The 27,544-nt window shown below is 47.1% G+C and overlaps 1 protein-coding gene and 1 long non-coding RNA gene across 2 annotated transcripts in view; one reads left to right on the forward strand and one right to left on the reverse strand.

The window, feature by feature from the left end:
• Window positions 1-10,364: 10,364 nt before the first annotated feature.
• On the forward strand, window positions 10,365-12,785 carry LOC135416915 (helix-loop-helix protein 13-like). The gene is made up of 2 exons (XM_064660243.1): window positions 10,365-10,941; window positions 12,588-12,785. The coding sequence occupies exons 1-2, from the start codon at window positions 10,491-10,493 to the stop codon at window positions 12,623-12,625; spliced, it is 489 nt and encodes a 162-aa protein (XP_064516313.1). The 5' UTR covers window positions 10,365-10,490; the 3' UTR covers window positions 12,626-12,785.
• A 52-nt stretch (window positions 12,786-12,837) lies between these two features.
• The window catches only part of LOC135416917 (uncharacterized), a 39,438-nt gene continuing 24,731 nt past the window's right edge, over window positions 12,838-27,544 (reverse strand). Inside the window, exons 2-3 of the long non-coding RNA XR_010431811.1 lie at window positions 16,439-18,120; window positions 12,838-12,908 (exon numbers count right to left, since the gene is read on the reverse strand). This is a non-coding gene — a long non-coding RNA (uncharacterized LOC135416917). The remainder of the gene's footprint in view (window positions 12,909-16,438; window positions 18,121-27,544) is intronic.

The following is a 27,544-nucleotide window of genomic DNA, read 5'->3' on the forward strand; positions in this document are numbered from 1 at the left end:
CTCAGGCTGCTTCCATATGGATTCCAGCGCTGTTTCAGTCTCTCACATCCCCCAGCCAACACAGGACAAAGTGTCCCTGTTTCCTGGTGTAGCCATGTGGAAGCTGAGATGATCACATCTTGTTGTACCTTCCCTTCATGCTTCAGACCCAACACCAGGATAAGCCACAGGTTCCTCGGATGGGAGGATGTTCCTTCACACTGTTGTCATCTCAGGCATCACAAAACCACAGAACCCCAGAATGGTTTGGGTTAGAAGAGACATTAAAGATCATGTTGTTCCAACCCCCTGCCATGGGTAGGGACACCTTCCACTAGCCCAGGTGAATCCAAGCCCCCTCCAACCTGGTCTTGGACACTTCCAGGGATCCAGGGGCAGCCACAGCTTCTCTGGGCAACCTGGGCCAGGGCCTCCCCACCCTCCCAGGGAAGAATTCCTTCCCAACATCCCATCTAACCCTGCTCTCTGTTAGTTGGAAGAGATTCCCTCTTGTCCTGTTACTCCAGGTCCTCATAAAAAGTCCCTCTCCCTTTAGATCCTGAACCTTCTCACTTCTTCCCAACGCTCTGTGAGCACCATCACCCCCAAAGCAGCTGTTTCTCCATCTGCCAAACCTTCCTCACACCCTCTTGGCAGCCTCACTCAGAGAACCCACACACATGGAACCGACCCTGAGCAGGACACAGTGTCACCTCCAGAGCTGTGGCCACCCCACATTCTCCAGCTCTGAGGCGAAAGGTCTCGGAATCTGCAACAACGGAGAGAAACTTATTAACCTTCCTGATCCATCTTTAATCAGCCAAGGAGTGTCCTATAATTTGTGACTGATGGCTTCCTCCCAGAACACATTAATCACTTTGAGACATAATAAACCTTTCTAGTGAAGAACAAACCACAGCTGTTAAGAAAAAGCAAACTCTGCTTTTTCATGGTCATATCTCGTAGTAGCACTGCCCAAGGGGTGAACTGCCCATTTTCATGCAATTAATGGACATTAATTAGCACAAACAGAAGGTTTATTATGGCCTTTATTCACTACTAATTCAATATTTTCATTTTGTTTGATGCACTTGGTACACCAGAGCTAAAAATGATGCACTTGGGGAAAGCTCCACTGGAGTCAGTTGGGAATTGAATTGTCCCAAACATGCCTTGCCTTCACCTGTCTCAGTTGTCTCCAGAAGACATGGCCAAGAACTATAGAGATACCCCTTTTTACCTCAGCAAAGGTGAGGTCATGTCTATATGACCCCTTGGTCCAAAATGTAGCCGAGGAAAGAGAATTCTAGAAGGTTGAGAGCCTTGGGAAGAAGTCCAAAGTTAAGCCCTTCAACTAAGTAAAAGGCAAAGGTGAAGACACAACAGGGAGGCAGACTGTGGAGTCACAGATCCCAGCAGAAACAAGGGAAAAAGCCCTTTGATTATTAGGAAATGTCTTCTATTAGCAAGGATGAGACTGGGAAGGTGCCACTGGTCACATGTCAGGGAAAGAAGAGGGGTTGTATGGCTTCCTACATGGATCATCTAAAACAAGTTAAAACAAGCACCATTTATTCCCATTCTGCTCCCCAGATCTTCCATACTTCAGCTTTTCCCCCGTGTCTCTGCACACACAGGGTTTTGCAGGAAATGCTGTCCTAAAGGTCAAAGGAATTGGAGAAATATAACATCTTCCACACAGAGGAGGCAGTTCTTCCACGTTCCCCCTGGCACTCCTTCATCACCCATTTTCGAGCCGTGAAACTCCCACAGCTTGAGAGTGAAAGGGGGCAAAGAAACCCGACCACAGAGTTTCCGAGGCTTCACTAAGGATAACCAAGGAATACTCATGCTTGGATACACAGAGGGCAGATGAAGAGCCAGGTTTTCCATGTGTGCGTGGACACAGGGAAGTTTATTCTCCTAATTTGTGGGTTTCACTGGTATTTCCACCAAAAAGGAGAATGCTTTGGAGCTGGTGGCTGGGCATGTTCCTTAAGAACTGGGGGTGATTCCAGAATGCAATTATACTATTAGGACAAATGAAACATGACATGCCTTACTACAGCACATCTAGAAGGAATTTTACGTAGTTTTGAAGACTCCACTTGAGCCCGAAGCAGGCAGCCACTCTGGAATACCAGCTGCTCAGGAGAACAAACACAAATTAAAAGGATGAAGTGTTTAAATTCTCATTTTTTTTTCCTAGAAGTGGCTTTCCTTTGTCTTGCTTCACTGCTTTTCAGTGAGCTGAACAGATTAAGTTACTGCACCGCGAGCGCGAGCTGAATTACGATCACAAACACACCTTCCTTTGGTGAGGCTTGTAGAGAAAATTAATTCCATTTTTCCACATACCTGAGGAACAAAAGCACTTTTGGAGAGGGATCTCTCCCACAGGGAACGCTTGTGTACTTTGCAGTAGTATTTTATTAAGAGCTGCAGAGTTCAAGGGTCTCACAAATGTAAGTTTTCAATTAGCTTTCCATTGTGTCCCAAACAGCCTCTAAATACTCAACTAAACTTTAATCCAATCACTTGATTTGACTCCAAGCATGATTTATCTTTTAATCATCATCTGTTCAATGAAGGGGAAAAGAAAGCAAACTTGTTCTTGGCCCCTCATGACTCACACATGATTTTACTGCCATCCCAGTTGTGTTTTCCTTTTGGCTGATGTCTTGGCAATTGCGAGCATTGGCTTTGGCTTTCTCTTTAGCTCTGATCATTCCTGCTCATTTCCCCACCTCCCAAAATGCTGAACAGCACTGAATGTTTGTCCTTTGCACCTTTTCCCACCGAGGCAGGAGTTTTTTTGGGTTTTTTTTTAATTTTTTTTCTTTTTTTTTTTGCAACCTCTCGGTGTCGTCACATTGATCCAAAGGTTCTGCCGCTTGAGCTGAGCTCAAAACACAAATCAGGCCTTAAAATGGGGCTCACTGTGTCAAAGAAATGGCATTTTCCTGGAAGGACCTGTCACACAGAGAGCACAACACCAACACACAAACCAGCCAGGGCCTGCTGGGAGCTTACCAAGAGCTCAGCTCTAGAGATGGAGTGATGGCATTTCCTCTCAGACAGAGCCTGAGGAGGTTTAATCCTTCCTTCTCATGGTCTCTATCCACGGTGTGCCTCAGTTTCTCCATCTGAAAATGAGATTTGCATGCAGCACCTTTAAGATATCATTCTCCATGAGAGGAGTTCTCCACGAGGTTGAACGTCCCATGGCCACCGCAGCACGGTGCCCCTCTGGGAGCTGCAGAACTCTGCTCACCAGACCCAAGGGCATCATTTAATGACCTACTCACCAAAAATACCCCAGCCACGTGTTTCTGCCTTCGTGCAGCAGCATTTCAATACATCTCTCCAGCGAAAATAAGGACCCAACCATTGCCTATGAATGGCACAAGCTGCAGAGCCTTTAAAACATGTTAAAATGTGGTGCAACATCTCCCCAGGCATCATTTTTCATGTCAGTGGCTGTTCAACTCCCAGTTCCAGCTGACAGCGCTGCTCTCATCACAATTCTCTGGCTGCCCAGATCCATGAAGTAGCAGAAGTCCTGGAGCACACAGGTTTCTCCAGAGATTTCCTGTTTCAGTCTCCCTCACTACTGCTAGAAAATTCAAATGCCTTGAAAGCTGACTCAAAAGTCAGTGCAGGACTAACAGTTTTTGATAGTACTCTCTGAGTGCCAAGTTTTGGAAGCTGAAGATTTCATGAAAAGCGCAGGTTTCTTTTTTCCCCCTTTTTTTTTGATGGGAAAACCAGGACCCACAACCCCTACAGAGTACAGACAACCAGCCTCTCCCAAATGCACTCAGATGGAAGAGAGAGGAAATGTTTTGAAGTCAAATCAGCACCTCATTGACCAGTTCTGCTCACCACTAAAAGCTACTTATCTCTGAGTTTCACAGGAGCATTCACGCTGTGCCTGGCCAGGAATCCACACTCTCCCAGCACTGGATGATCGTGGGAAGAGCACAACAATCTGCTCTTGGTAATAATTTCCCTGGCATCCCCCTTCAGCTTCCATCAACCAATTTAGGGCTTTCTGGAGCTGTGGCTGGTTTATGCTGAGGTTGCAACTACTGATGGTGGCGAGGTGGGGGTCAGCCCCTTCTCCCAGGACAAGGAAAAATCCTTTCAAGTTGAACCAGGAGAAGCTCAGGTTGGATATGAGGAAAAATTTGAGCACTGAAAGAGTGGTCAAGCATTGGAACAGGTGCCCAGGGAAGTGGTGGAGTCACCATCCCTGGATGTGTTCCAATAACGAGCAGAGGTGGCACTTTATGATCTGGTCTAGAGGGCACAATATATTCAGTCCAAGGTTGGACTTGATGACCTTGGAGGTCTTTTCCAACCTTAAAGATTCCACGATTCCACTTGGAATGTCAGAGTTTCTTTCCACATGGGTTCAGGATGCAGCCTGAATATCACCAGGCTACCAACATCTGCAGATCCTTTGCTGGTCCATCACTCAGGGACTTTGAGTCAAGGTTGGATGTATTCTTTTAAAAAATATCCAACTACAGCAAGAAGATCCCCCCACCGGGCTTGGCACCAACAACCCAAAGCATGTGTTATCACAGCCATCAGACCAGAGGGGCTTAATGATTCCCTTCTGGCTTGAAATCCTAGGAAAACTTGCTTCTTGTTGATGCTGAGCTCGTAGAGCAGGAATTCATGTGGGACCTTATCAAAGATGACTGGCAGACTCCACAGTGGATCCAAACACCTCAATCTCTTTTTATGGTAGGAGACTGTGCTGGTCCTGCTGGGAATGACTCTCAGGGCTTTGCTTTGATGCTGGAAAAAGAAGGAAACACTGAAAAATAGAGTGGGATCATCACCAGCTCCTGTGTCCCCATCACGACAACACAGTGGGACAGCTCTCCATGAGAAACAGCTTCGTGCTGCTCCATCCTGCCACCGTGTCCACGGAGCCAACCAAGGCCAAGAGGAACTGAATCCTATCCAAAGCACATCTAAGGTGGTTGGAAGTCACCAGGAAAAACCACCTCCCAGATGGAGAGCGGGCCTGAAGGATTTCACGCAGATGGAACTTTTCCCAAGCTGTTGTTCCTGGTTTATGGTGGAAACATGTGCTGGCTCCCCATAAAGTGGGAACAGCCGTCACTCAAGCAGACACCACTCTGTAAAGCTGCCTGGGTGACTCTGGTTTCCAACCTGAGGTCTCCAGGCAGGTTTATGAGGTGCCACCCGTGTGATTAACAAGTCCCAGGGATGGCAGCGCAGGTGCAGGGAGCAGGAGGGAGCAGGGATGGGGGGAGCTGGAAGTGGGTGTCCATTCCAGACTCTGGTGCACAGTAACAACCCCAGACTCCCAAATCCCACACATTAATGGGAAAAATCATGAGATTTCTGGCAGAGGTGCGAGTTGGAGCTGCACAAGCACAGGTCTCCCCTTTGTCTCACCTTTTTTGGCTGTGTCTCCTCATCCACTCTCTCCTTGGGGAAAGCAGAAAGGCTAAAGAAAAAAACCTTAGTACAGCTATGGAAGACAGTGGATTGTTTTTGTTTTGTTTTGTTTTGTTTCTTGTTTTGGGTTGTTTTGGTCTCTTTTTTCATTAAATCCTGATGACAAACAGATATCCAGGGTTTCTTGTACCAAGAGAAAGGGCACCTGTGGTTTCGTGGATGGAAACCCCACCTCTTTAAAAACTGCACATGCACCTTGCAGAAAACATATTGTCTACCCTGGCTTTGCAAAACCAAACCCAAACTTTCCTGTTTTCCTCAAAAAGGAAGGCTCAGAAGGATTTTCTCAGTTCCTGATGGCCAAATCACCATCCCATGACTTGGAGCAAGTCACCACTTGGAGATATCCAAATAAACCCTCTAATTACATCATAAGATGTCACGTGAGTGACAGTTTTTCCTCTCCCTAGAGGTATTTCTCGTTGGATATGGAGACAGATTTATCCATGGGAACTGCCTGCAATCCCTGGATGCAGCACTATGTTAACCTTGCCAGGGGATGTTCCAGATGGTTCAAGAATTGTAGAATCATGGAATGGTTTGCGTTGGGAGGGACCTTAAATCCCATCTCATCCCGCCTCCTGCTGTGGGCAGAGACACCTCCCACTATCCCAGGTTGCTCCAAGCCCCGTCCAACCTGGTCTTGGACACTTCAGGGATGGAAGAGTGAACAACCAGCCACAGAGAAGCACAGAAGCAGCATTCCCAAAGCCACTGCCCAAGGAACACCACATTCCTTCAGGAGTCCCCAGGAGCGCTTCCATCCAGCACAGGCTGACGTCCACATTGTCTCCCAAAGATGACCATTCACTCATCCAAGCAGCCACAGGGCAGTGATGTGGATTAGGAATTATTTGGCAGCAAGAGCCCAGAGATCACCCCCCAATCCATAAAAAGCTCTGTGAGAAAGGGGAAACCACCAGTTAGTGTTTTTATTAGAGAAAATCCCCCCCTTGTCCCAGAGACTGGGGTTGATCTGGTGTGACTCTGCAAACACCCTGCAGGAAGGGTAAAGTGACTGTGTTCACTTCTAAACACCAAAGAGTTTAAAGCCAAGACTACCTTGACTAGTTTATAGGAATAATCAACTAAATCAAAGCTGTATTAACAACTATCCACTGGTGCCTTCCCTCCCAAACTTTGACATCTGATCACACAATTGATGTTTCTACCCTGGGAATAATAAAGGTCCTGTTACCTTCTTTACTTAAATCAACATCCTACAAAGGTTTTGTTTCACAGTTATTCCAGCAGCTCAGAAATGGCCATTAGCCCTTTGAAATCCTCTTGCCCTGGGAATCCTTCAGCTGCTTTTCATTAGGCCCTTCCCTTTGCAATTGTTTTAGGTTAAAAAGAAGCACATTCCATTGTTAAATGATAATACTTGCACTTTTCTTGCCCCCAGAACTTCACTGAAAAATGTGCCTACTAATCCAGGTGTCCCAGGGATGGGACCAAAGGAGGTGCAGGATCTATAGGATAAAGGGTGGTGACTCAGGTCCTGGAGGTCCCTCTCACACCTTATTTTGGCAGAGCCTCTGCTACCACATGTTAAAAGGGAGCCACCCCACCAGGAGCTGCACTGTCCCACCGGGATAAAACATTCCCCAACACTTTTAGCATCTTTCCTCTGGTCTTCTCTGTCCATCTGGGATGCAGCTCCCCGAGCTGCACAGTGTAATGTTGGATTAGCAGCTATGACACGATGCACTTGTGCTTTGGAGTCATCTCACTTGAAAGTAAAGCATCTGGTCCTTTCTCTGTCTGTTCTTTGTCCAGGTCAAGGACTGACCCCCTTTATTAAGGCATTAAAGGTGATGGAAACATATTCAGACTAAATTCCCAGCGAAGAAAAAGAGAAGATATTATTAATAATAATAATGCCATTTTGTCAGCACTGGGAGGTTTCTCAATGTCATTGAGAAGGTTCCCGAACTGTGTCTGAAATAAGGCAAATGGGACAAGAAGAGGAGAGAAAAATCTTAATCCCAAATAGCCTCAGGTCACCCTGGGTTTTTTTGGGATACAGGTACAGGGAAACAGCTTTTAGCTGCTAAGGCACTGTAAAGAGAACAATCTGTAGTGGAAACATTCCCTAAAAGAAGATTTGTACCCAAAATCTATGAAATGGGGAAAGTCACAGAGACTGCCGTGGGTGGATTTGTGCAGGTGACAGAGGAAGTGGGACAGGGCTGAGGAAGGTGGTTCCCAACATGAATAGGGCAAATGTTAAAGGGAGATGTTGCTATCTAGATCTGGAAAATCCAAACCCCAACAGTGATGGCTCCGTTGCTTATCGTGGACAATAATCCTGGGCAAAGTTTCTCAATCAATAATTTGCTTTCATCAGACCCTACTGATTAAAAATGACCAGCAGTCAAATGCTATTTCTGGATCCCACTGGATCTGAATATACTTGGGAGGAAATAACACTTGAGCAGATCTGGAAATATCAGGCACATGTCATAACCAACAGCCGCCCCACTGAGGGTGGTACCCTTGGTACCTCATTCCCTGGGGCAGATTCCCTCACCAGCAGCTTCCAGACAAGTGCAAAATTAGCCCAATTAGTGGTACATTCCCTCTGTCTCTGATGAACAAAGTTGCAGAAATACTGGGAGCACAAAGTTGTGGAAGGGTGAGGAATGGGAACCTCATCCTCTCTCCTGAGCCCTGGGCTGGCTTTCTAAGGGGAAACCTTTCCTTATTTTCCCTCTTTCTTCCCCTCCTCCCCTTCTGCTTTGTCCAGAGTATCTCTGACAGAGCCAAATTGCCCGTGAACATGCTAAAAGGAGCTTTGCTGGAACATCTGCTCTCCATCTGTGGAGCCAGACATATCCCCAGGCAACATTAGCACTGATGGCTCTGGAAGGGAACATTCAGCGCTGAGGAAGCATCTGCTGAGGAGGAGGAACCCGGCACTTAAAACTCACCTTGTCTCCTCCAGAGCCCTGCTCAGGAGAAGACCTGCTGTTCTCCTGCTGATTTGGGGGTTTTCAAGTGTCTTAGGTTTGACCCAAGCACGTGCTGAGTTAAGCAGCGAGCAGGGAGCTGTGGGAGAGCCCCATAAAGAACAGGCAGTGAGTTGTTCCTTTTGGGAACTGAAAAATACAGGGATCAGGTTTGGGCTGGGTGGACTCTTGGACGTGGTGAACTTAAAGGTCTTGTCCAGCTTTAAGGATTCTATGGCTTAAAATAAACCACTGCAGAGTGAACTGCAAGTTCCACCCTCAGTTTTTCTCCCTGGTCATTCCTTTCACCCATCCTGCATCCCTTCCTTGTCCCTCGTTGGGCTTCACTGAGAGCAGAAGCTGTCCATCACTACAGACTTTCACAATACCAACATTTGGTTGTTGGCATCATGACAAATAATTCACTTTTGTACAAAACCATCAAAAAATTCATGCCCCGAGCTGAGCAGAGGAGGCAAAACACTCTAATTCTTTAACAGCTCTTTGCCCTCTGTTGTCCAACCCTGAGGATTCTGTGACTGTCACACTTGGTATTTCCCTTTCTTAAGTAGATTTACAGTTAAATGGATTTCTTGTTCAATTTGCACAAGAAGAGAGTCCAAGGGTTTCATAAACTGTCACCCTCTCACAACTACTCTGCCAAAATCTTTCCTGCAGCCTGTTTTCCATTGCCTTAAACTTCCTGGAGCAGGTAGAATTGCCACAAGGCCAAATCCCAGGTCACTAAGAAGAGGCATCGGTAGCCTCTGCCTTACCTTAGAATCAATCCATCCCTTCCCAGGGCAAAGCTACCGGGAGTGCTCCCACTGTTAGATGGAGAACCTGATCATCCTTTGGGATCCATGGAAAACACAGGTCTTTTTCTGCTTCCTAGCTCTTTATCTGAAGCTACTGAGCTTTGTCCTGTCAGCAGCTGCCTGGGGCTCCCAAACTTCACAGGAGACATCTCCTAAAATTTTAAGCAGCAGCAGGACACGAGTCTGTGCATGAACTCAAGGATGTGATTAAGTATCTTTATAAAAGTTCTTTACGAGATGCTTCAGGAAAAGCATTTAGGTCTGCTCTAACTTAAAACATGTTTCTGTTTATTTAAGTCCTTAAAATACGACTTAAACTATTTCTGAATTCATTTAAATCTTGGCTTAAACATTGTGGAAATCGGAGAGAGTGAAGAACACACTCATATCCTGCACTTGCTTTAAAGTTCTGGTGGTGCTTTGCACCTCTCACCTGCCACTCTCCCAGTTTCCAGCTCTTCTCTCCCAGCTGGTCCACTGATCTAGGGCTGTGTCTATTGTGGTTATTCCAGCTGCTCTCATTTCCTGGTCTGAGACAGCCCCAAATGTTGCATAGGCCACAAAATGTGTCTTGTCAGTGCAAATGAGGACATGCAGTAAGCAAATGAGGTGGTGGTGATTATTAAATGAGGTACCCCTGTGTTCCAATGTTACCCTGCAGTACATCCCACACCTCCTCTGGCTGGAAGAGCAGAAGATGCCTTGGGCTCCTGCTGCCAGAGAGGGCAGAATCAGGTGTTTCTGACAGCACTACAATACCATGTTTTTTGTCCAGCCATGGGAGGGGGGGTATTAACACTTCACCAGAAAGATAAAGGACTCTATTTACTTGCTTCCCAACCAAACCCAACAACAATAACAACAAAACCCCCTGTGTGAGCCCTGCTCTGAACAGCAAGTGGACAGACTGGACTTGGGCAAGAGCTTCAATGGATTTTCCAGGAGAAAGCTAATAAAAACCTCATTCTGCCTTCGATTCATTCACATTGTTTTGCAGTCAACAGCTGATAAAAAGAGAAGCACATGGATTAATTAGTTTGCAGTGGAGAAGAATGGGATCATTCCCCTGCTGGGGAGCCATCAAGTATTTAAATCATGAGTCCCGCTTGGATTTGCATCTTTCGAGGATGTTCTTCCTCAAGGACACAACCAGGACTCCCCAACAATTAGAGATTAGAACCTCACAGAGCCCTTGAAGCTCCAAGCATTTCTTGAGGTCGGTTGAGACCGGTGGGTCCTCATGGAGGAGCTTTGCTACGGCTTAGAGTGGGAAGACCCCACTGAATTCCTCTTGTGGGACCAGGCAGATCCTGAGGCCCAGCTGGAGAACTTCCTGCTGGACTGGCCGTGCCTGGAGGACCCGTCCTGCGTGGGAACAGCCCAGGGGGGAGCAGAGGGTGCCCCCAGCCCGGCACAGCCCCCCGGGCACGGCCGGCAGCGCCGCGCCGCCAACCTGCGCGAGAGGAGGAGGATGCTCAGCATCAACGCGGCCTTCGAGCGGCTGCGGGGCCACGTGCCCACCTTCCCCTACGAGCGGCGCCTGTCCAAGATCGACACGCTGCGCTTGGCCATCGCCTACATCGCGCTGCTCCGCGACATCCTGCTCTCCGGCTGCCACCCCAGGGCCTACGTGGAGCAGTGCCTGAGGAAGGGCTGGCAGAGCCAAGCGCCCGCAGCCTGGAACACGAGCGGTGAGTGACGGGCGAGGGGGGTTTTGGAGGAGCAGAATCAAGTGGAATCACAGGATATCCGGAGCTGGAAGGGACCCACAAGGATTTCAGAGCCCAACTCCTGGCCCTGCCCAGGACATCCCAACAATTCACCCTGTCCCTGAGGGCCTTGTCCAAACCCTCCCAGAGCTCTGGCAGCCTTGGGGTCGTGCCCACTGCCCCGGGGAACTTGGGCAGTGCCAACCACCCTCTGGGGGACGAAACTTTTCCTGAGATCCACCAAAACCTCCCCTGACACAGCTCCAGCCGCTCCCTCGGGTCCTGTCAGACAATGCTTTGGGCTGCCAGTGGAAGAGCATCAAATTGCTTTTGAACCCCCACTTGTCACATCCAAGTGGCTCTGACAGCAGAGAAATCACCTGTAAAAAAAAGGAGCTGAGTAAACTCACAATCAAAATTAAAATAATTCAAGTTTTCCTTCTGACTTTCTTTGGAGAAGGATTTGTTCTTAAAAAAATTAAACCCCCCTCAAAACAACTTACTAAGCTCATGGAAATGGCTCCTTTGACAAACATGATTTTTATTCTCTGAATATATTTTTAGACTTTTTTTTATCAATTCTGTGCAAAATTTATCTTTTATGATGCAAGCTGAGGGAGCCTGTAGAGATTTTCTTTGGTTTTTTATAAGTCTTTTTCAGGCTGTACTTGACTGAGAAAAACACCTGTCTGTGAACACAGACAGCATTTAATTTCTTAAATATTTAATGAAATATTTAATTTCTTAAAATAGATATGTTCTAGTAACCAAGAGTTACAGAAGCAGGATACACAAAACAGAGCATTCAAATTTCAGGTTATTTCCAAAGTATAGGGGAGCAAACACCTATTTGCAATTTTTATTCTTAGTTAAATATTTCTTTTTTAAAGTGAAGGGCTGTTATTCTGGTTTTATTTGTTTTCTACTCAATCCTGACTTAGGTGGGATGGATTTAGTCCTCTCTTCCTCCAGAATATATTGTTTCATCAGTATGTGAAGATGGGAAATTGCCCAAGTGCCCAACACGGTGTTTGTGCTGCCGAGAGCAGGGAGGAGCAGAGGGGGATTTTCAGTAGTTCTTGGCACTTTGCATTATAAGTTAATTAACTCCCTTTCTATCCCTGTCCCTTTGGAGTTTGTCACATCTTGGAAACAGGCCTTGTACCATATTGAGCCTTCAAAAGTGCAGCACAAAACCCAAGAAAAGTCACTGAATAAAAACATTCCCCTTTCACTTCCCAGTGAAGTGTCCAAGGGACAGAGCCTGAAGGGAAAAAGCAATAATCTAGTTTAAAAGAAAAGTTAATTGAGTCTTTTTCTCCTTTCCTATTCATTCCCATCAGCTACATGACTGGGAAAATGACTCCTGATATACCACTGACCACAACTCTCTTGACTACAGAGAATATTTATATTTTATTGTCCCCCTTCTCCAGCTTTTAATAGATAAACAGGTTTTTAAACAACACATTGGGATCACCTCTGTTGTCAGGCTTCTGGTTAACTTGGAAAGAGCCAAATGAACGAGGCTCCTCTTCTGGAGAGGCTGAAGAGTTGACTCGTTCAATGCTGATTTAAATGGATTTGAAGTGTTTCCTGTGTTTTCCTTTCTCCCTTGTTCCCTGCAGATCTCACAGCCCGCCTGTCCTGGGTAAAGTGGGATTAAGGGCACCCAAAAGGAAGACCTCTGAAGGCAGCAGATTACAGAAACTTGATGAGGACCTGCCTGCTGGGGACCGGCTGTTCCGCTCTCGGGGCTGCGAGCGCAGCCAGTTCTCAGCCCTGAAATGACAAATTGCAAATAAACCCGTGGCACTTACGACTCAGTTATTGTCCCACATCGCTTGCTCGCCTCATGTCCAGCACCCAGCCCCTTTGGGTGTTAAGTCAGCACTGTTTAGGGCCTTCTGCTTCTCTTTCTTCCAGTTTCTCACCCTCTGATAAAGCTCCTCTAGCATGGAAACAACAAACCATTAAAAATCAGTGTCAGCACAGTCACAGCAACAATAGTTTCTCTTCTGCTGGGTGAGAACTGTGCCCAAATCACAGTTCCAGCATGTGGGAAAACATCCCCCTGGGCAGAAGAGAAAAAGAAGCAACCCCCATTGCTTGGCTGCAGATGTCCAGGGGCACCACTGTCAAAGCCACCAGGAGGGGACAGGGGGCTCTTTCTGTGTGTTTATCCAGCATTTCCCACGTCTTCAGAGGATCACGGAATGGTTTGGGTTGGAAGGGACCTAAAAGGTCACCCAGTTCCAACCCCAGGGACCTTCTTCATCCTCAGGTTGCTTCCTCCCAATGAGGCAACTTTGGGAGGTCTGAGGAAGAGGCATTTTGGTATGGAAAGGTCCAGCCCCCACTTGGGCACCATTTCCTCCTCTCCTTTCCTCCATAGCACCTCAAATGCTTATGGAAAAACAGCCTTTGGCTTTTGATCTTTTTACAGTAATTTGTAACATTTTTGAGCTAATTTTTAAAGGAAATAGCACCTGAAAAGATGAAAAAAATCTTTAAAAAAACCCCGAAAACACATTTTTCTACATTTACCTCCTTCTCGACTCGTTTTGGTTTTAAAATAAAAACAAACCCAAAAACTTACCGTAAAAATACCTGTGAATACTTATGTGAATAAGTGAATAATATAAATCTCCACGACCTGTAAAATATGAAATCATTGGTTCTTCCAAATCCTCTCCTCTTCTGTGCTAGAAAGGCAGCAGGGCCTGTAAGCACAGACCTGGCTGGGCTGAGGTTGAGCTCATCTCACAGTCTGAGCTTAGTGAGGCTCCGCAGGGAAGGTGGGAAGTACCTTAAATCCTGACTCAGGACAAAAATTCCTGGGATGGCTCCCAGAGGTCATTCCTTCCCACCTGGCTCTGGGAATGCTGATCCTCTGTGTCACCCACGTGTCACAGGTTCATCAGAGATGACCTGGTGCTTGGTCCAGGTTGCCCAAGGACCTCTGTGCATCCTAAAGGACCATCCAGTCCCTCATCCCTCAGCCCTGCAGCACCACTGGGAGCAGCTGTCACATTGTCACCTTCCTGGTGACATCAAGGCTCAGTCCCAGCCATGGGATCACAGGGCAGAGAGAGCTCCACAGCCACCTCAGTCACACTGGGAAGTGTCCAAATAGACCCAGCAGGGTTTTCCATAGGTGTTGTCATGGTTGGGGGTGGAATAGCCTCCAACAGGGCCTGATGACCTGCCACCAGTGGGGTTCTACAGGGCTCCTTCCTGGGTCCTGTGCTCTCCAACACCTCCATAAATCACTTGGACACGGGACCGGGAGGGACACTGAGCAGATTTGCAGATGACACAACACTGGGAGGAGCTGCTGAGTCCCTGGAAGGCAGGGAGGCCCTGCTGAGAGACAGATCCGAGGGCTGGGAATCACCAACCAGGGGAAGTTCAACCAGGGGAAGTGCCAGATTCTGCCCCTGGGATGGGGCAACCACGGATGGATGGACAGACTGGGAATGTGATGCTGGAAAGTGGCCACGAGCCAGCAGTGCCCTGGCAGCCAGGAGGGCCATCCCTGTCCTGGGGGCACCAGGGAGGGGATTGTCCTGCCCTGCTCTGCCCTGGGGCCCCTCCCCTGCAATAGTGGGGAACTCTGGGGGACACAACACAAGGGAGATTTAAGCCATTAGAGAGTGTCTGAAGGAGGGAACAGAGATGGGGAAGGGTCCTGAGAGGAAGCCATGGGAGGACACTGAGGGCACTTGGTGTGTTCAGCTGGAGCTGAGGAGACTGAGGGGAGACCTCACTGCAGTTCCACCTTCCTGGGGAGGGGCAGAGGAGGGGCAGGGACTGAGCTCTGCTCTGGGGGGACCAGGGACAGCAGCCAGGGAGTGACCTGAAGCTGTGTCAGGGCAGGGTCAGGTTGGCTCTCAGGCAAAGGTTCTTCTCCCAGAGGGTGGTTGGGCACTGCCCAGGCTCCCCAGGGCAGTGGGCACAGCCCCAAGGCTGCCAGAGCTCCAGGAGGGTTTGGATGATCCTCTGGGGCACAGGGGGTGACTCTTGGGGATGGGCCTGTGCAGGGCTGAGGGTTAGACTGGATGATCCTTGTGGGTCCCTTTCAGCTCAGCATATCCTGGGATTCTGCGTAATGACAGGAGTGGGAAGAACTGCCTGGAATGGGGATTTTCCTCAATGTGGTGACTCCAGTTGAGGAAGGAAGCCAGAGCTGAAGTCCTCCCATGAGGGGCAAACACCCACCACTGGTGCTCCACATTCAAACAGTGACACCAGCACAGACAGAAATATCTGCTGCGCTTTCCACAGCCCAGTTCCACCAGCACCACCATGGAGTTCCTACAGGATTTGCCAGCTGGCCTGTGGTCTGCAGGCTGGCAAGCTCTGCCCCCTATGGAGGCACACCCACCTATACCTGTTGCTCTCAAGGAATCCTTGCACAAGGCAAGACTTCGAGGAATAGGCTGCTGTTGGAATTTGATGATGGCTCTAAGCTAGGAAAAACTGTAGCAAATAAATCCTGCAGCAGGATATGCAAGGACTGGAGTTTGGGTTGAAGTCAAAAGCAGGAATAAAAATGTTCCTTTTGGAGTTAAGACTCTAATCTTGGGCTCTGCAGTCAGTAATTAGGAGTCAAGGCATTTATTGCCCCAACAGAACTGATGAAGCTGCTGCTTTGACACTGGTGTCATTCCATCACCTTCAGTGCAGCCACATTGGGTTTATCCTGATTTCTGCTGGCTGGAGGGGACTGTCCTCCTCTTCCTGCTCTCCCCAAGCTACCTGGAGTCTGACAGGCTCTCACAGCTGATGCTCCAGCCAGAGGTGCTAAGCCAAAGGATGCTTTTTGGGTGATGGGTCATTAAATCATCTGGCTGCCAAAATGGTGAGCGTGTCACAGCACTAGATCAGCCTCTGGTGATCCCTTTAATTTCAGACAAATCAAAGTCAATAAGGAGGGTATCAGCTCTCTCTGGCTGAAGGAAGCCAAGCCTATGGCACTTTTCCTGCTAATCAGTACCAAAAAAAATTGGCTCTTCAAGGATTTTTTTCCAGGAAAGCTGTTCCTCAATAGCTCCAGGGCTGGGCATATTTGTCCTTGAACAATCCTGCCTTTTTCTGACAGAACTCCAGCTTCTGGGAGTGGACTATAAGGCAGAAAGGCCCAGGGGCAATGATTTCTGTGCAATCCATGCTCCACATCCACACATCCTGTCTCCTGTCAGTTCTGGCTCATTCCCTGTGTCACACTTGGTGGCAGATTTGTGCTCTCCTATTCACAGGCCTGACTGCCAGCACAGTGGGATTCTCTGTCAGGGAACTACTCCTGCTATTTACCCTCATTTCTCCATTTCTTCATCTCACCTCTTGACCCCTGAAATTTTATTCCAGCTATAGGGTTCCCATAAATCATACAAATTCCATGATACACAGCCTGAGTGTAGAGCAGCCCCCATCACACTCTAGCCCAGACCAAGATTTTAAATGACTTTACAAAGACCTGTGTGAGGCTCCCTGTTCCACCAGCACATTCCCAAATAGGGAATCCCAATGACCAGTCTGGTTTGAGTCAGGCTCCACCTTCCTGGTGTTTTCAGCTCTTCTTCCTCTGCACCACAGCACAGACCAGCTCTGATTTTTCTTTGTTGTCTAACAAAGCAGCAGGACCCTTTCACCAGAAATTCCACAGCCAAACCTCCTGTGGAAGGATGCCAGGAGGTGCTGAAGAATGGTACCCTCCTATTCCAGCCCCCGAGGAGCAGCTCAGGGGCCCATGGGCAGCAGGAGAATTGTTCACTTGAAACACAGGCCCTGCTTCCAACTCACCACAGTCCCTGCCAAGAAAAGTGAGAATTATTTGTTACACCTTCCTTCTTCCAAAACTGAACTCCTGCCCCTTTCTGAAACAATACACCGTGGTTCTCCAGCAGCTTGGAAACTCTGGAACAAAAGAAATCCCATCCCCATTGTGAGCTGCTCTTTTGAGAAGGCGTTGGGAGTTTTTTCGAGGACAGAGTTGGGGCAGAAGGGACAATTTGGTTTTCTATTTTTTTATTTGGCCACAGACCCACAGCAGCAATTTCTAAACAACCAGGGATAGTGGAAGGTGTCCTTGCCCATGGCAGGGGGTTGGAATTAGTAGAGCTTTAAGTCTCTTCCAACCCAAACCGTTCTGGGATTCTGTAATTGCCAAGAGCCAGCATGGAAAATGGTCTTTCATGTTTCACCTGAAACAAGACTGGGCAAGTTGGACAAAACCGAATTGCTCCTTAAATGTTGCCACTGAAGATCTTGTGATTCACAAGCTGCTCGAGCTCTGGTGGCCAAGATTTGAAAGGCAAATTATTATAGATTATTGAGGCAGACCTGCCACTCACAGCCCTAATTTAAAGAGACCCCTCTGGGTCACTCCCCTGTTGCCTGTACAGAAGTTGGACACTTTGCACGGTGCTCCTCGAGTGCAGTTTCCATGTGGAGAACCATCCCTGAGGGTCAGAGGTGGCTCCACAGCCGCTGTCACCATGGTGGGTGACCCCAGGCTGGGCTGTCTGTGCTCCTGCAACCACACACGTCCTGCTGAGGGGGAAGGAGGAGGCTGAACTGCAGGGAAGGGGGGTGTGGAAACTCTGGCCTGAGCCAAACATCAAACACTGTGTCTTCACCCCAGGCCCTTTTTTGGATGCTGAGCATCAGTCAGTCGGGAAACACAATGTTTTTCCTCAAGTAATAGAATCCCAGAATGGTTTGGGTTGGAAGAGACCTTAAAGATCATCTCATTCCAACCCCTCCCACTAGCCCAGGTTGCTCCAAATCCCCTCCAACCTGGCCTTGGACACTTCCAGGGATGAGGCAGCCACAGCTTCTCTGGGCAACCTGTGCCAGGGCCTCCCCACCCTCCCAGGGAAGGGATGTAATCGGAATAATTAGTTCCTTGGGAACATTGCAGCCCACAAAGGAGCTCCCAGGTGTTCTTTTCTTCACTGCCTTCCTGAGAGAAGAATAAAGTTCCTCTGTATCTCTCATGCTCCAAATCCCTCACCTTGAGGGTGACACCACCACGGTGCAGCCTGGTCCCATTTGCAGGTGGGATGGCAGCCAGGGCTGGGGAGGGTGAGGGTGGGTGGTGGCAGCTCCTACAGCTCTTCAGGTCTCTGCAATTAATCTCAGGCCACGTGAGACCACCTGGAGAAGCAGAAGCAGCAGCAATTTGTGGTTATTACCTGGCTCCACATCCACTTTCTTGGCCCAAAAGCTGATGTGTGGTTGATTTTACAGGCACTTCATCACAACCTTCCTTCACCTTCAAACTCAATAATGGTTTTTTTGGGCAGGATTTCCTGGGCTGGGGGCTAGGTTCTCACTGTGTTGGGATATCACCCAGGAAACTTGTCCAGGGAAACAGCAGGAGGAGGTGCAAGAGCCTGAGGCTTGGTTTTAGCTCCTGTTGTCCTGCGGGACCTTGGGATCTAGGGCAGAAGGTGTTTGCTCCTGGGTCAGACTCTGGGAGGGAAGCAATGAACCTGTTCCCTGAACGGCCCTGGGGTCAAAGCTGGACCTTGGACTCTTCCCATGGACACTCCTTGGAGCAGGATAGTCGGTTTGCACAGGTAGGAAAGGAGGCAAACAGGCAGGCTGGGTGGTTTCAAGAGAAACTTCAGCATCCTAAAAACCTTGTGCAAGTCCTCTTCCAACAATCCAGCACAGTGCTCCCCCTTCCCAGCTGTATATCCTCAATAAATCCACGTGGAGGCACCCAGAATATTCCATAGGGGTTACCAGTGAGCCCTGACCTCGAGAAGAGCCTCCCAGGCCACATCAGCTCCTTTTGTGGGATCGAAGTGCAATTACCACCACGATGCCTAATTTTAGATGACTCCCACCCAGTCTGTTTGCTCAAGTCATCTGAACAGGGAAACTCCAGCGCCAAAGCCATTCCAATCTCCCAAATAATTCCTTGCCAGGAGAGGGGGGGAAAAGGGGGCGGGAATAAGAGCAGATAATGTTATTTTGGATTGGCAATCCCAGCCGATGAGCCGGGAGGGTCTTGGAGCAGAGGGAAATCCAGCTGCAGGCACTGCCCTCTCGTGGTCCAGGATTCAAATCTCGCCCTTCCAAAAGCAAGGGATGATCCCTGCGACCATCCCTGCCCCGGCTCAGCCTCAGGAAAATGGGATCATGGGCAACAGAACACAAAAAATACATATAAAGGGGATGCACAGCCATCCAGCTCTGCAACTCGATGATTTTGATGCCTTTTCACCCCAAATTCTTGCGGTTTATCTTTCTGAAGCCATTTTTATGCATCTTTTGCCCCCCTCTCCATGTCCTTGTTTACACAAGGGCTCCAGAGAGAGCCTGGAATGTTATTTAGCCTCACAACGCTCCCCTCTGCAGCTCCCGAATGCTCTGAAATATCGGGGTAGGGGAGCCAAGATGCCGTGAGCTGGCACACAAAGCTCCTGGGAAAAGCATCCACTGATCCTGAACAGCCTCAGGAAGCAGCCCAGCATTCCCTCTGCACCCTGCTCTCCTCCTGGAAGCTGCTGTGCTGCAGCGAGACACCTCTTCCTCTCATCCCAGTCTCCTGGATGGCCAAGCCATCTCCTCCAAAAGCACTTTCCAAAAATAATCAAGCTGAGGCAGACACTGAGCATGGAAAATGTGAGCCCGAGCCGTTCCCGTTGGACACTGCTGTGCACAGAGGGAATGGAGCAATGGGAAGGGCCATCCCAGGTCTGGCTCTTCGGAGTGTGTGACTGCCTCCCTCTCTCTTGGAAATGTGGGATAGGGAAAGAGGGAATGATCAAACCTCACCCACAGAGAACAGCAGTCGTTATCAGTCACAAAGTGACATCAGCCTGCTGGGCCTTTCCCCACAGCCAGTGTTTTCCCAGCTCTTCCTCTCTCCTGCCTTTCCAGTGACAAGCCACACTCACAGAGGAGTCTTATCAAACCCCCATTTCCCAGGTCATGGATTTCAGGTGGCATTCCCAAAGAGGCACTTTTGCTAAATGACCACAAAGCTCCTCAGAAGGGAACCTGATCCCGGCAGCCCTGACACCGAGCGGCAGGAGAGATTCCCAAGCTCCCAGTTACACCGTTCTCCAGAGGGTAATAAAGTTATATGAACTGGAACAACCATCACTGGATGTTATAGCACTAGACCCAGCCAGGGAGTTAAGCCCAGACCTGGTTTTCAACAAACATCAAGTTCTCTTGTTATCCAGATACCTGCATTCCAGCCCCGCGATTCCCAAGGTTTTCCACTTGCAAACACCCCCCTCCTCATGCTGCCTAAAACACACCAGACACTTCTATTACTTCCCTTACTTCCTCCATCCCATGGTTTCCTCCTCACACACCAACCCCCCAAAAGTCACCACCATGGTTAAGTGTCTTGGGTGACACAAGCTCCTACCAGGAAAGTAGAATTTCTCAGCCAGCAGAAGCTTTTTCCCTGATTTTTGCCCACTGAACAGGCTGATTTGCAGCATTTCTGCTCCTTAATCCCACTTTATCAGCCCAGGAAAGCGACAAAGCACATGTTTAAACATAAGCATGGCTTGTGTTTAAATTAGGCTGAGCTGACAGGAGGCTGAGATTAGCAGGAAGGATAAACTCCTGTGTTGGGATGGATCAACACCTCCCAGCGAGGAGCTTCTCAGTTTTCCTTTCTGCTCTTGGAATATGTGCTGGACTCTTAAATCCCCCTTTTCCAGGAAGGCAATTCCATATTATCGGTCCATTTCCAACAGGCACTATCCGACTCTCCTCCTGACACCACAGGGTAGGATTTCTGCCGCATCCCGACAGGAATTGCAGGCTCAGAAACACTACCCTGCCCCGGCAGAATGATGGATCTGCTTCCAGGGGGTGCGAAATCCCCGAGCCAAACAAAAACCAGGAAAAAAAAAAAAAAGGGCTTTCAATAACTTGGTTTTCCTTTTCCACCTTATATTTTCCTTACATCTTTGCGAACCGCTCCCGGTGTGGCTCCTCAACAGTTCTCCTTGGGGGAAAACCTCGGGAAAACACGGGATTCTGAGCCAGAGCTGAAACTCAACCGCTCTGCAAAATGAAAGCAATCCGTGCTTGGTGCCTTCCCAGGGAATTAATAATGTTAAAAATCGATAGCAACTTAACAATCCCATAAAACTGCAACATTAATTCGGCAGGAGGAGCTGGCGAAGCCCTGCAGGTTTTGCTGAGAGGAAAAATAATTAGGAATTATCAGTTTTCGAGATATCTTAAATAATGGGAGGGGTGGGGGAAAAGAATTGCACCCTACCAAAATAACATTCTGCAGTGATGTTATTATTCGAGGTTAAAATGTGCTGCCCTGATCTTTGGAGGGGGTTCATAAAATTCCATATTAGCCATGGAAGCAGCCTCCCTTCTAGAGGTGTTCAGCATAAATAGGGAGATCAAATTCATAACAATATAAATACTGATCTTTTCCAAGCTAGAAGAAGCAGGTAAAAAAAAAGGCATTAAAAAAGTCTTCAGGGAATTCCTTTTCATTCCTCACTAACACGTGAACACAAAATCCCCACTTGTTAAAAATATTCTTAAAAATAAATTTGAGCCCCAGCAATGGAAGTGATTTTTGCCTTATTTGAATTTATTTTTTTTCCCCCACACTTTCTTCCTTTCTGATTTCTGTTACCTTGCTACCTATTCCCAGCTCAAGTTCACAGCTGCAGGGAGGGCTTTTCCTTTTTTAAGTCCCTGCTTTGCGAGCGGATCAGCTCGAATCCGGAGGGGAATCTCGGGGCTGGGGCTGGGGCTCAGCCTCCAGAGCTGAGGAGAAAAATCTGCCTAAACTGCCTTCGACCCAACCCGTGCGGGAGCAGCTCGGTGCTTTTGAATCTCCAACTAAAAAGAAAAACAACCAAGAAAACCCCCCCACCCCAAACCCCCAGATTTCATAAAATCAACCAGATGCCACAGAAGGGCAAATATCTCGTTCCTCTTTAATTAAAAGGTATAGCAAATAAAAATGTGGGTTTAATTAAACAGCAGGAATAGAAGATGTTATCTCCTCAAGCCACTCTGCCGTGGTGAATTAACTTCTGCCACGATTATTTCTCTTTCAAACCCCCACCTTTCAGTCTAAACCCAGCACGCAGAAGGAGAATTTCTTTTCTAGGAGAATACTTATGTGCTCCAAGATTAAGGCAGCAGCTCTTGAGGATAAACTCCTGGAGCAGTGGTTTGTAGTGGTTTAGGCTAAGACTAAAAATGGGTCCTGTAGAGCCAGTTGACATTGATGAACACACATTTAAGCACATTTAGGCTTTGCTCATAATGGATAGGATATGATGAGTTTAATTCGAGTGTTTAATCAATTCCCAATTTTCAATCCTGACCTGACCGGTCCCTCCAGGATTGGCCTCCACTCCACAACTCCCAGAATGCTGGAAAAACCCCTACTTTGGATGAAGCCATCCCCAAAGAGGGTTAAGTCCTGGCTTTTCCATCCTAAGCCTGCTTGTAAAATCCTGCAGGTGTGTTTATTGCAATCAGCTCTGACTAAAAGGAACCAGGTCCAGGGGGTTTAAATATAATTAGCATGAGCTCCACGCCTGCCTTTAATCACTACCTTGCTGGTTAATATAATCAAGAAGGTAAACAAACAAGGATTAAATTCATTAAATTCAAAAAATAGAGATTTTACTGGGAAGCTCACAGAGGAATTTTGTTTTGTTCCGCTGCTGGGGAGCATCGTTTGATTTCTGTGCAGCAAATTGGGTTTAACATAGAAAATACTTGTCTGGGAGAAGACCTTTCCAGAAAGGAAGAGCCCAAATAAAACACCTTTTATTCTTCTCTCATATTTAACGCTTTGCCCTTTTCCGACGTCTCGCACTAGAAGACACCCTTTCAAATGTAATTGTGCACCAAATTAAAGGAGAGAGCTGGAGTAACACACCTGCTGATCCGAGAATTCAGCCAGGATGATTTGGGAGACGCAAACCCGGGGTTCAGTCCCAAGGATTGGGGGTCCCAAAGGTCCAGGTTGGAAAGCCTGCGGCTGGACCCGCTTGTTTGAGCCCGAAAAACGCCCGAATCCGGAACTGACTTTTGCCTGTTTGAACATGGGACAGGATCTTTTGCTTTATCACGACATAGGATTCGTTTCCCAGGGAAATAAGCCTTTATTTCACATGGAAAGCTCCGTTTAAGCCATGCCTAAACACAGGAAACGCTCTTATCAGCGGAGTTAGGGGCTTAAGGCTTTAACGCACGGCTCGCTGCGATCCTGAAGTTTCACATTCACAAGGAAAAGCCTGGATAAATCCAGGCACGTGGATATAAAGCTGTTTGGATGTGTCCATATTGTGCATCTCCTTGCAGAGACAACAAACAGCCAAGACTCTCTCCTCCCTTTCCTACCTCCACCGTAAACCAGCCCTCAGGATCTTCCGTGGATGTCTCACACAACCCCTCCAGCTCTCCCGGAGAAGGGGAAGCCAGTTCATTGGAATCTTTATTGATCCAGGATGTGCAGTACCTGACTGAGCAGCTTTCCCTTAGAATAAAGCCACTTTTTGTGCAAATTTTCTGGAATGCAGCAGGCTGGAGTTGAGAGGAAAATGGGAGCTTGTCCCGGGAGCGGCACAAGAGGGGGTGCCGTGGGGAGGGGTCCCCGTGAGAGCCACGCCAGCAGAATTTTAAACCTTTGGCACTGTTTTGACTGATTTTTCTTTTAAAGCACATCACAGCTGTGCCAAAAAAACACCTGGAGGAAAAAAAAAAAAAAAAGGAAAGAGAAAACACCCCTGTGCAAATAAACATTGACCTTCCCACTCCGAAACTCCAAGGAGGAAGAAAACGTGAGGAGGAAATATTCCTCCCCAAATCCCACATTTTAAAAGCAACACCAGAGTCCAAACAGGTTAAAAAGGTGCTCGGTGGTAGCTGAGACCACAAGCCTGGAAAGCATTAAAGCTTAGCACTGAGCTTTACCCAGTTCCGCGGCCGTTTGGCTGATGAGGCAGCGCTTTACTCCCTCGGAGCAGCTCCCCGAGCCCAGGGAGTGTCGTGGTGCAGAGTTAGGGATCAAACCCTCAGCCAGGTCCCTGCCACCCCGGCCCACGGGGGCTTAACACCCGCCACGCTCAGCGTGGGATTAAGCGGGACCCTAAATAAAGCCAGGCTCAAATACATCCCTTCACTAGGTCAGAGGTGAAGTTGCAGCTTGAGAAGTGCCCCGACCTGCCTGAAAAGCGCAGCCTTCGCACGGGAAATGCCGAGCCCCTCTCCTACTCCAACGGCTGCTTAGGATGTTAGTTTGAAGTCTAATTAGAATTTTAGGTCTAATTAGAATTCTAAGTCCAACTATAATTATGATTCTATGTGCAAGGCTAATCAGAATTCTAAGTAGAATTCTAATTCCAAGTCCAGGTATAATTATAATTCTATGTTCAATTCTAATCAGACATCTAAGTCTAATCAGAATTCTAATTCAAATTCTAATTCTGAGTCCAGGTGTAATTATAATTCTATGTCCAAGTCTAATTATAATTCTATGTCCAAGTCTAGTCAGAATTCTAAGTCTAATCAGAATTCTAATTCTAAGTCCAGGTATAATTATAATTCTATATCCAAGTCTAATCAGAATTCTAAGTCTAGTTAGAATTCTAATTCTAAGTCCAGGTGTAATTATAATTCTATGTCCAAGTCTAATTATAATTCTATGTCCAAGTCTAGTCAGAATTCTAAGTCTAATTAAAATTCTAATTCTAAGTCCAGAAGTAATTATAACTCTATGTCAAAGTCTAATCAGAATTCTAAATCTAATTTGAATTTTAATTCTAAATCCAAGTATAATTATAATTCTATGTCCAAGTCTTACAAGAACTTTAATCAGAATTCTAAGTCTAATTGGAATTCTAAATCCAAGTGTAATTATAATTCCATTTCCAATCAAAATTCTAATCAGAATTCTATGTCTAATTTGAAGTGTAGTTAGATTTCTAATTCTAGTTCTAAAAAATGAAGCTGGAGGCACCCATCCCAAAAATAAATGTGACTTTTTCCTGCCCAATCTCTGGATTTCCAGAAGCCAAACCCTGATTTTCCACCACTCTAAAAGCGCTTCGTAAAACCTGAGGTTAGTTTTGTTTACAACCAACAGTGTTTTCTGATATCATGGCCCCGATTTTGGACTGAAAATGCGGGGGGGAAAAAAAAACCACAAAACTAAAAAGCCCTTTTTTTCCATAGAAAATTTAGTTTCGTTGAAAAAAATAAATAAGTCTTTAAAAGTGACCATTTTAAGAGCAACAGGGAGAGGACAAAATATTGAAGGAGGCAGAAACGTGGGTCCTGTTTCAGCCTCTCGACATTTCTTACCTTATCTATGGAAGTCAGGCCCTGGAAGCTCATCTGCTCAGACAGACAAAAAGGTGATTTTTAACCCCATCTGTCCAAAAGCAAATCCTCCCTGAGGAAATTCTGCCTCCCAGGTGAGGATTTTTCATTGTAAATCTGTTGTGTGGGGGACAACTTAAAGACACTCAAGGCAAGAACGGGACGTGGCCAAGCTCGGCGTTGAGGAGAAGAAAATCCACGCCCTGCGTGGGTTCTGATTTAATTTTTTTAAATAAAAACCTGCTCAAAATTCAAATCATATTTAAATGACAGGCTGATCACTGGCAATAAATTCCAGCACCATCAGTTTCTGCACCTGCCCCTGGAAAAGGATCGGAGGTGTCGCCGAGGTTTGCTCCTTCCTGGGGCGCTTTGGAGCGGGTATGGGAGGGTCAGAGCTTCTGGACTCGAGTCTATCCACAGGGGACATGCCTCCCACTACTCATCAGCTGCACAGCAATCCCCCAGTGTGACTCCAGGGGGGCAAAATGGGTTTTTTCCGCTCGTTTTTAGGGTGTTTGTTGGAACAAAAGCTGGAGTTTTCCAAAGCAGTGATTCCAACAGGAGCAGAGACAGATTGTGAAACGTTTGCAAACTCCTGCTGTCCTGACACCTGGCAAAGCTCAAGGCTTTCCACCAGGCCCAGCAGGGGCTTCCAAACCCTGGTAAAACAGGGGATGAGATTATCTGTAAGACTAAACCCAACTCCTTGTTGATCCAGTCGTGTCACTGAGTCTCAACAGCCAATTACCTGCCTTCCCACAGCTCCCTGGAACACCCCACAACGCTTTCCCAAAAACTGCTGAGGCCCTGGAAGCCACGAGCCATCCCCAATGCGTCGTGGATGGTGATAAGGGCAGGGAGAGCCAAAGAGATGGTTGGAGAATATTCCATCAAGAGAAGAGTCGGATTGATTTGGAAGTTGGGATCACAGGGTTGCTGTCGCCACTTGATGATGGTGGGGACCAAAATGTCCTTTGAAACACCAGGATCACTCCCCAGCTCCAATTCAGCAAGGAGCTGGAATCAGTGGAAGAATGTGGCAAGGAACAGTAATTTCTGGAGCTCTGAAAATTCATGGAACTGAGATAAATTAAGATAAATTAAGAGTCAGAGAAGAGTCATGTCCTTTCCATCCCCATAAAGCATCAAAACAAACCCCTCCATTAAGACTATCTCAGTGAAAGGGCATGAATCTGCCCCTGTTGAGGCTCAAATAACCCACTAATATTTTTCCCACTTATTTCCCTCCCCCATTCCAGAAAATGTTCCCTTTTTAAGACTTTTTTTAAAATTTTTGAAAGCATCCTTCTACAGTCCCTAATCTAATAGGTCACCCTCACAGGGGCCCCAAAGCAGAAAACCCAAAAGTAAGCAAAAATAAGAATTAAATAAAATGTAGAAAAAAGAATTAGTTGAATGGATTAAAATTCTGATTTTTAAAAGCTGTGTTGTAACCAAAGAAAATGTTGTTTAGTTCGGCAGAGTGTAAAACAGGGAATCAACAAAATTCTCCTGTGCTTTCACAGGTGCTTCAGCAAGAGTTTTATAAAGCGTTCGTTGTGGGGTTTGGTGTTGACCCCACCTCTTTCTTCCCAAGAAAAAATCCAAAAAATGGTAAATATTGCTTGAGTTAACTGAAATTTCTTTTTTTCCCCTTTATTCCTTCAGCCAGAAAACAGTAGGAAAAGAACAGTTCAGATCAAACACGACATTTCATTGTATCTGAAACAAAACCTTTCAGTTTTGGCTTGGGGTGAATTTTACACTATTTATAAACACAACATTTAACCAAATTTCGCCTCACAATATCCTGTTGAAATCCAAATATTTCCCTTCTAAAGCTTCCGAAATAAACCCAGTTTTAATTAGGGAAAGCCCCACCCTTTCCCCTTCGATTTAACTTATTCTCAACACCAACTCACAAGTTGTTTGTGTCAAACTGAAAAATGCCCAGTTTGGGCACGTCAGCTCAACGTCTTTGGAGCTCTGCTTTGAGTAGAAGCCACGCAGGGGCCCCGAGGGGCATTTTGGGGGCTTGGCTTGGGCTGCCTCGTGCCAGGTGCTGTAGGAAGGCACTGGGAAAAATACAATGGCCTGTGTTATTGTTAATAATATCATTATTATTAATATTATTTATATTATTTATATTATTATGGGAGCCTCAGTGCTGCTGGTTTGGACATTTAACCACCAAAAAAAAAAAAAAATGCAGGGGACAAAACATTCA

Source organism: Pseudopipra pipra, chromosome 7 (genome assembly GCF_036250125.1).
Source record: "Pseudopipra pipra isolate bDixPip1 chromosome 7, bDixPip1.hap1, whole genome shotgun sequence".
Taxonomy (NCBI): domain Eukaryota; kingdom Metazoa; phylum Chordata; class Aves; order Passeriformes; family Pipridae; genus Pseudopipra; species Pseudopipra pipra.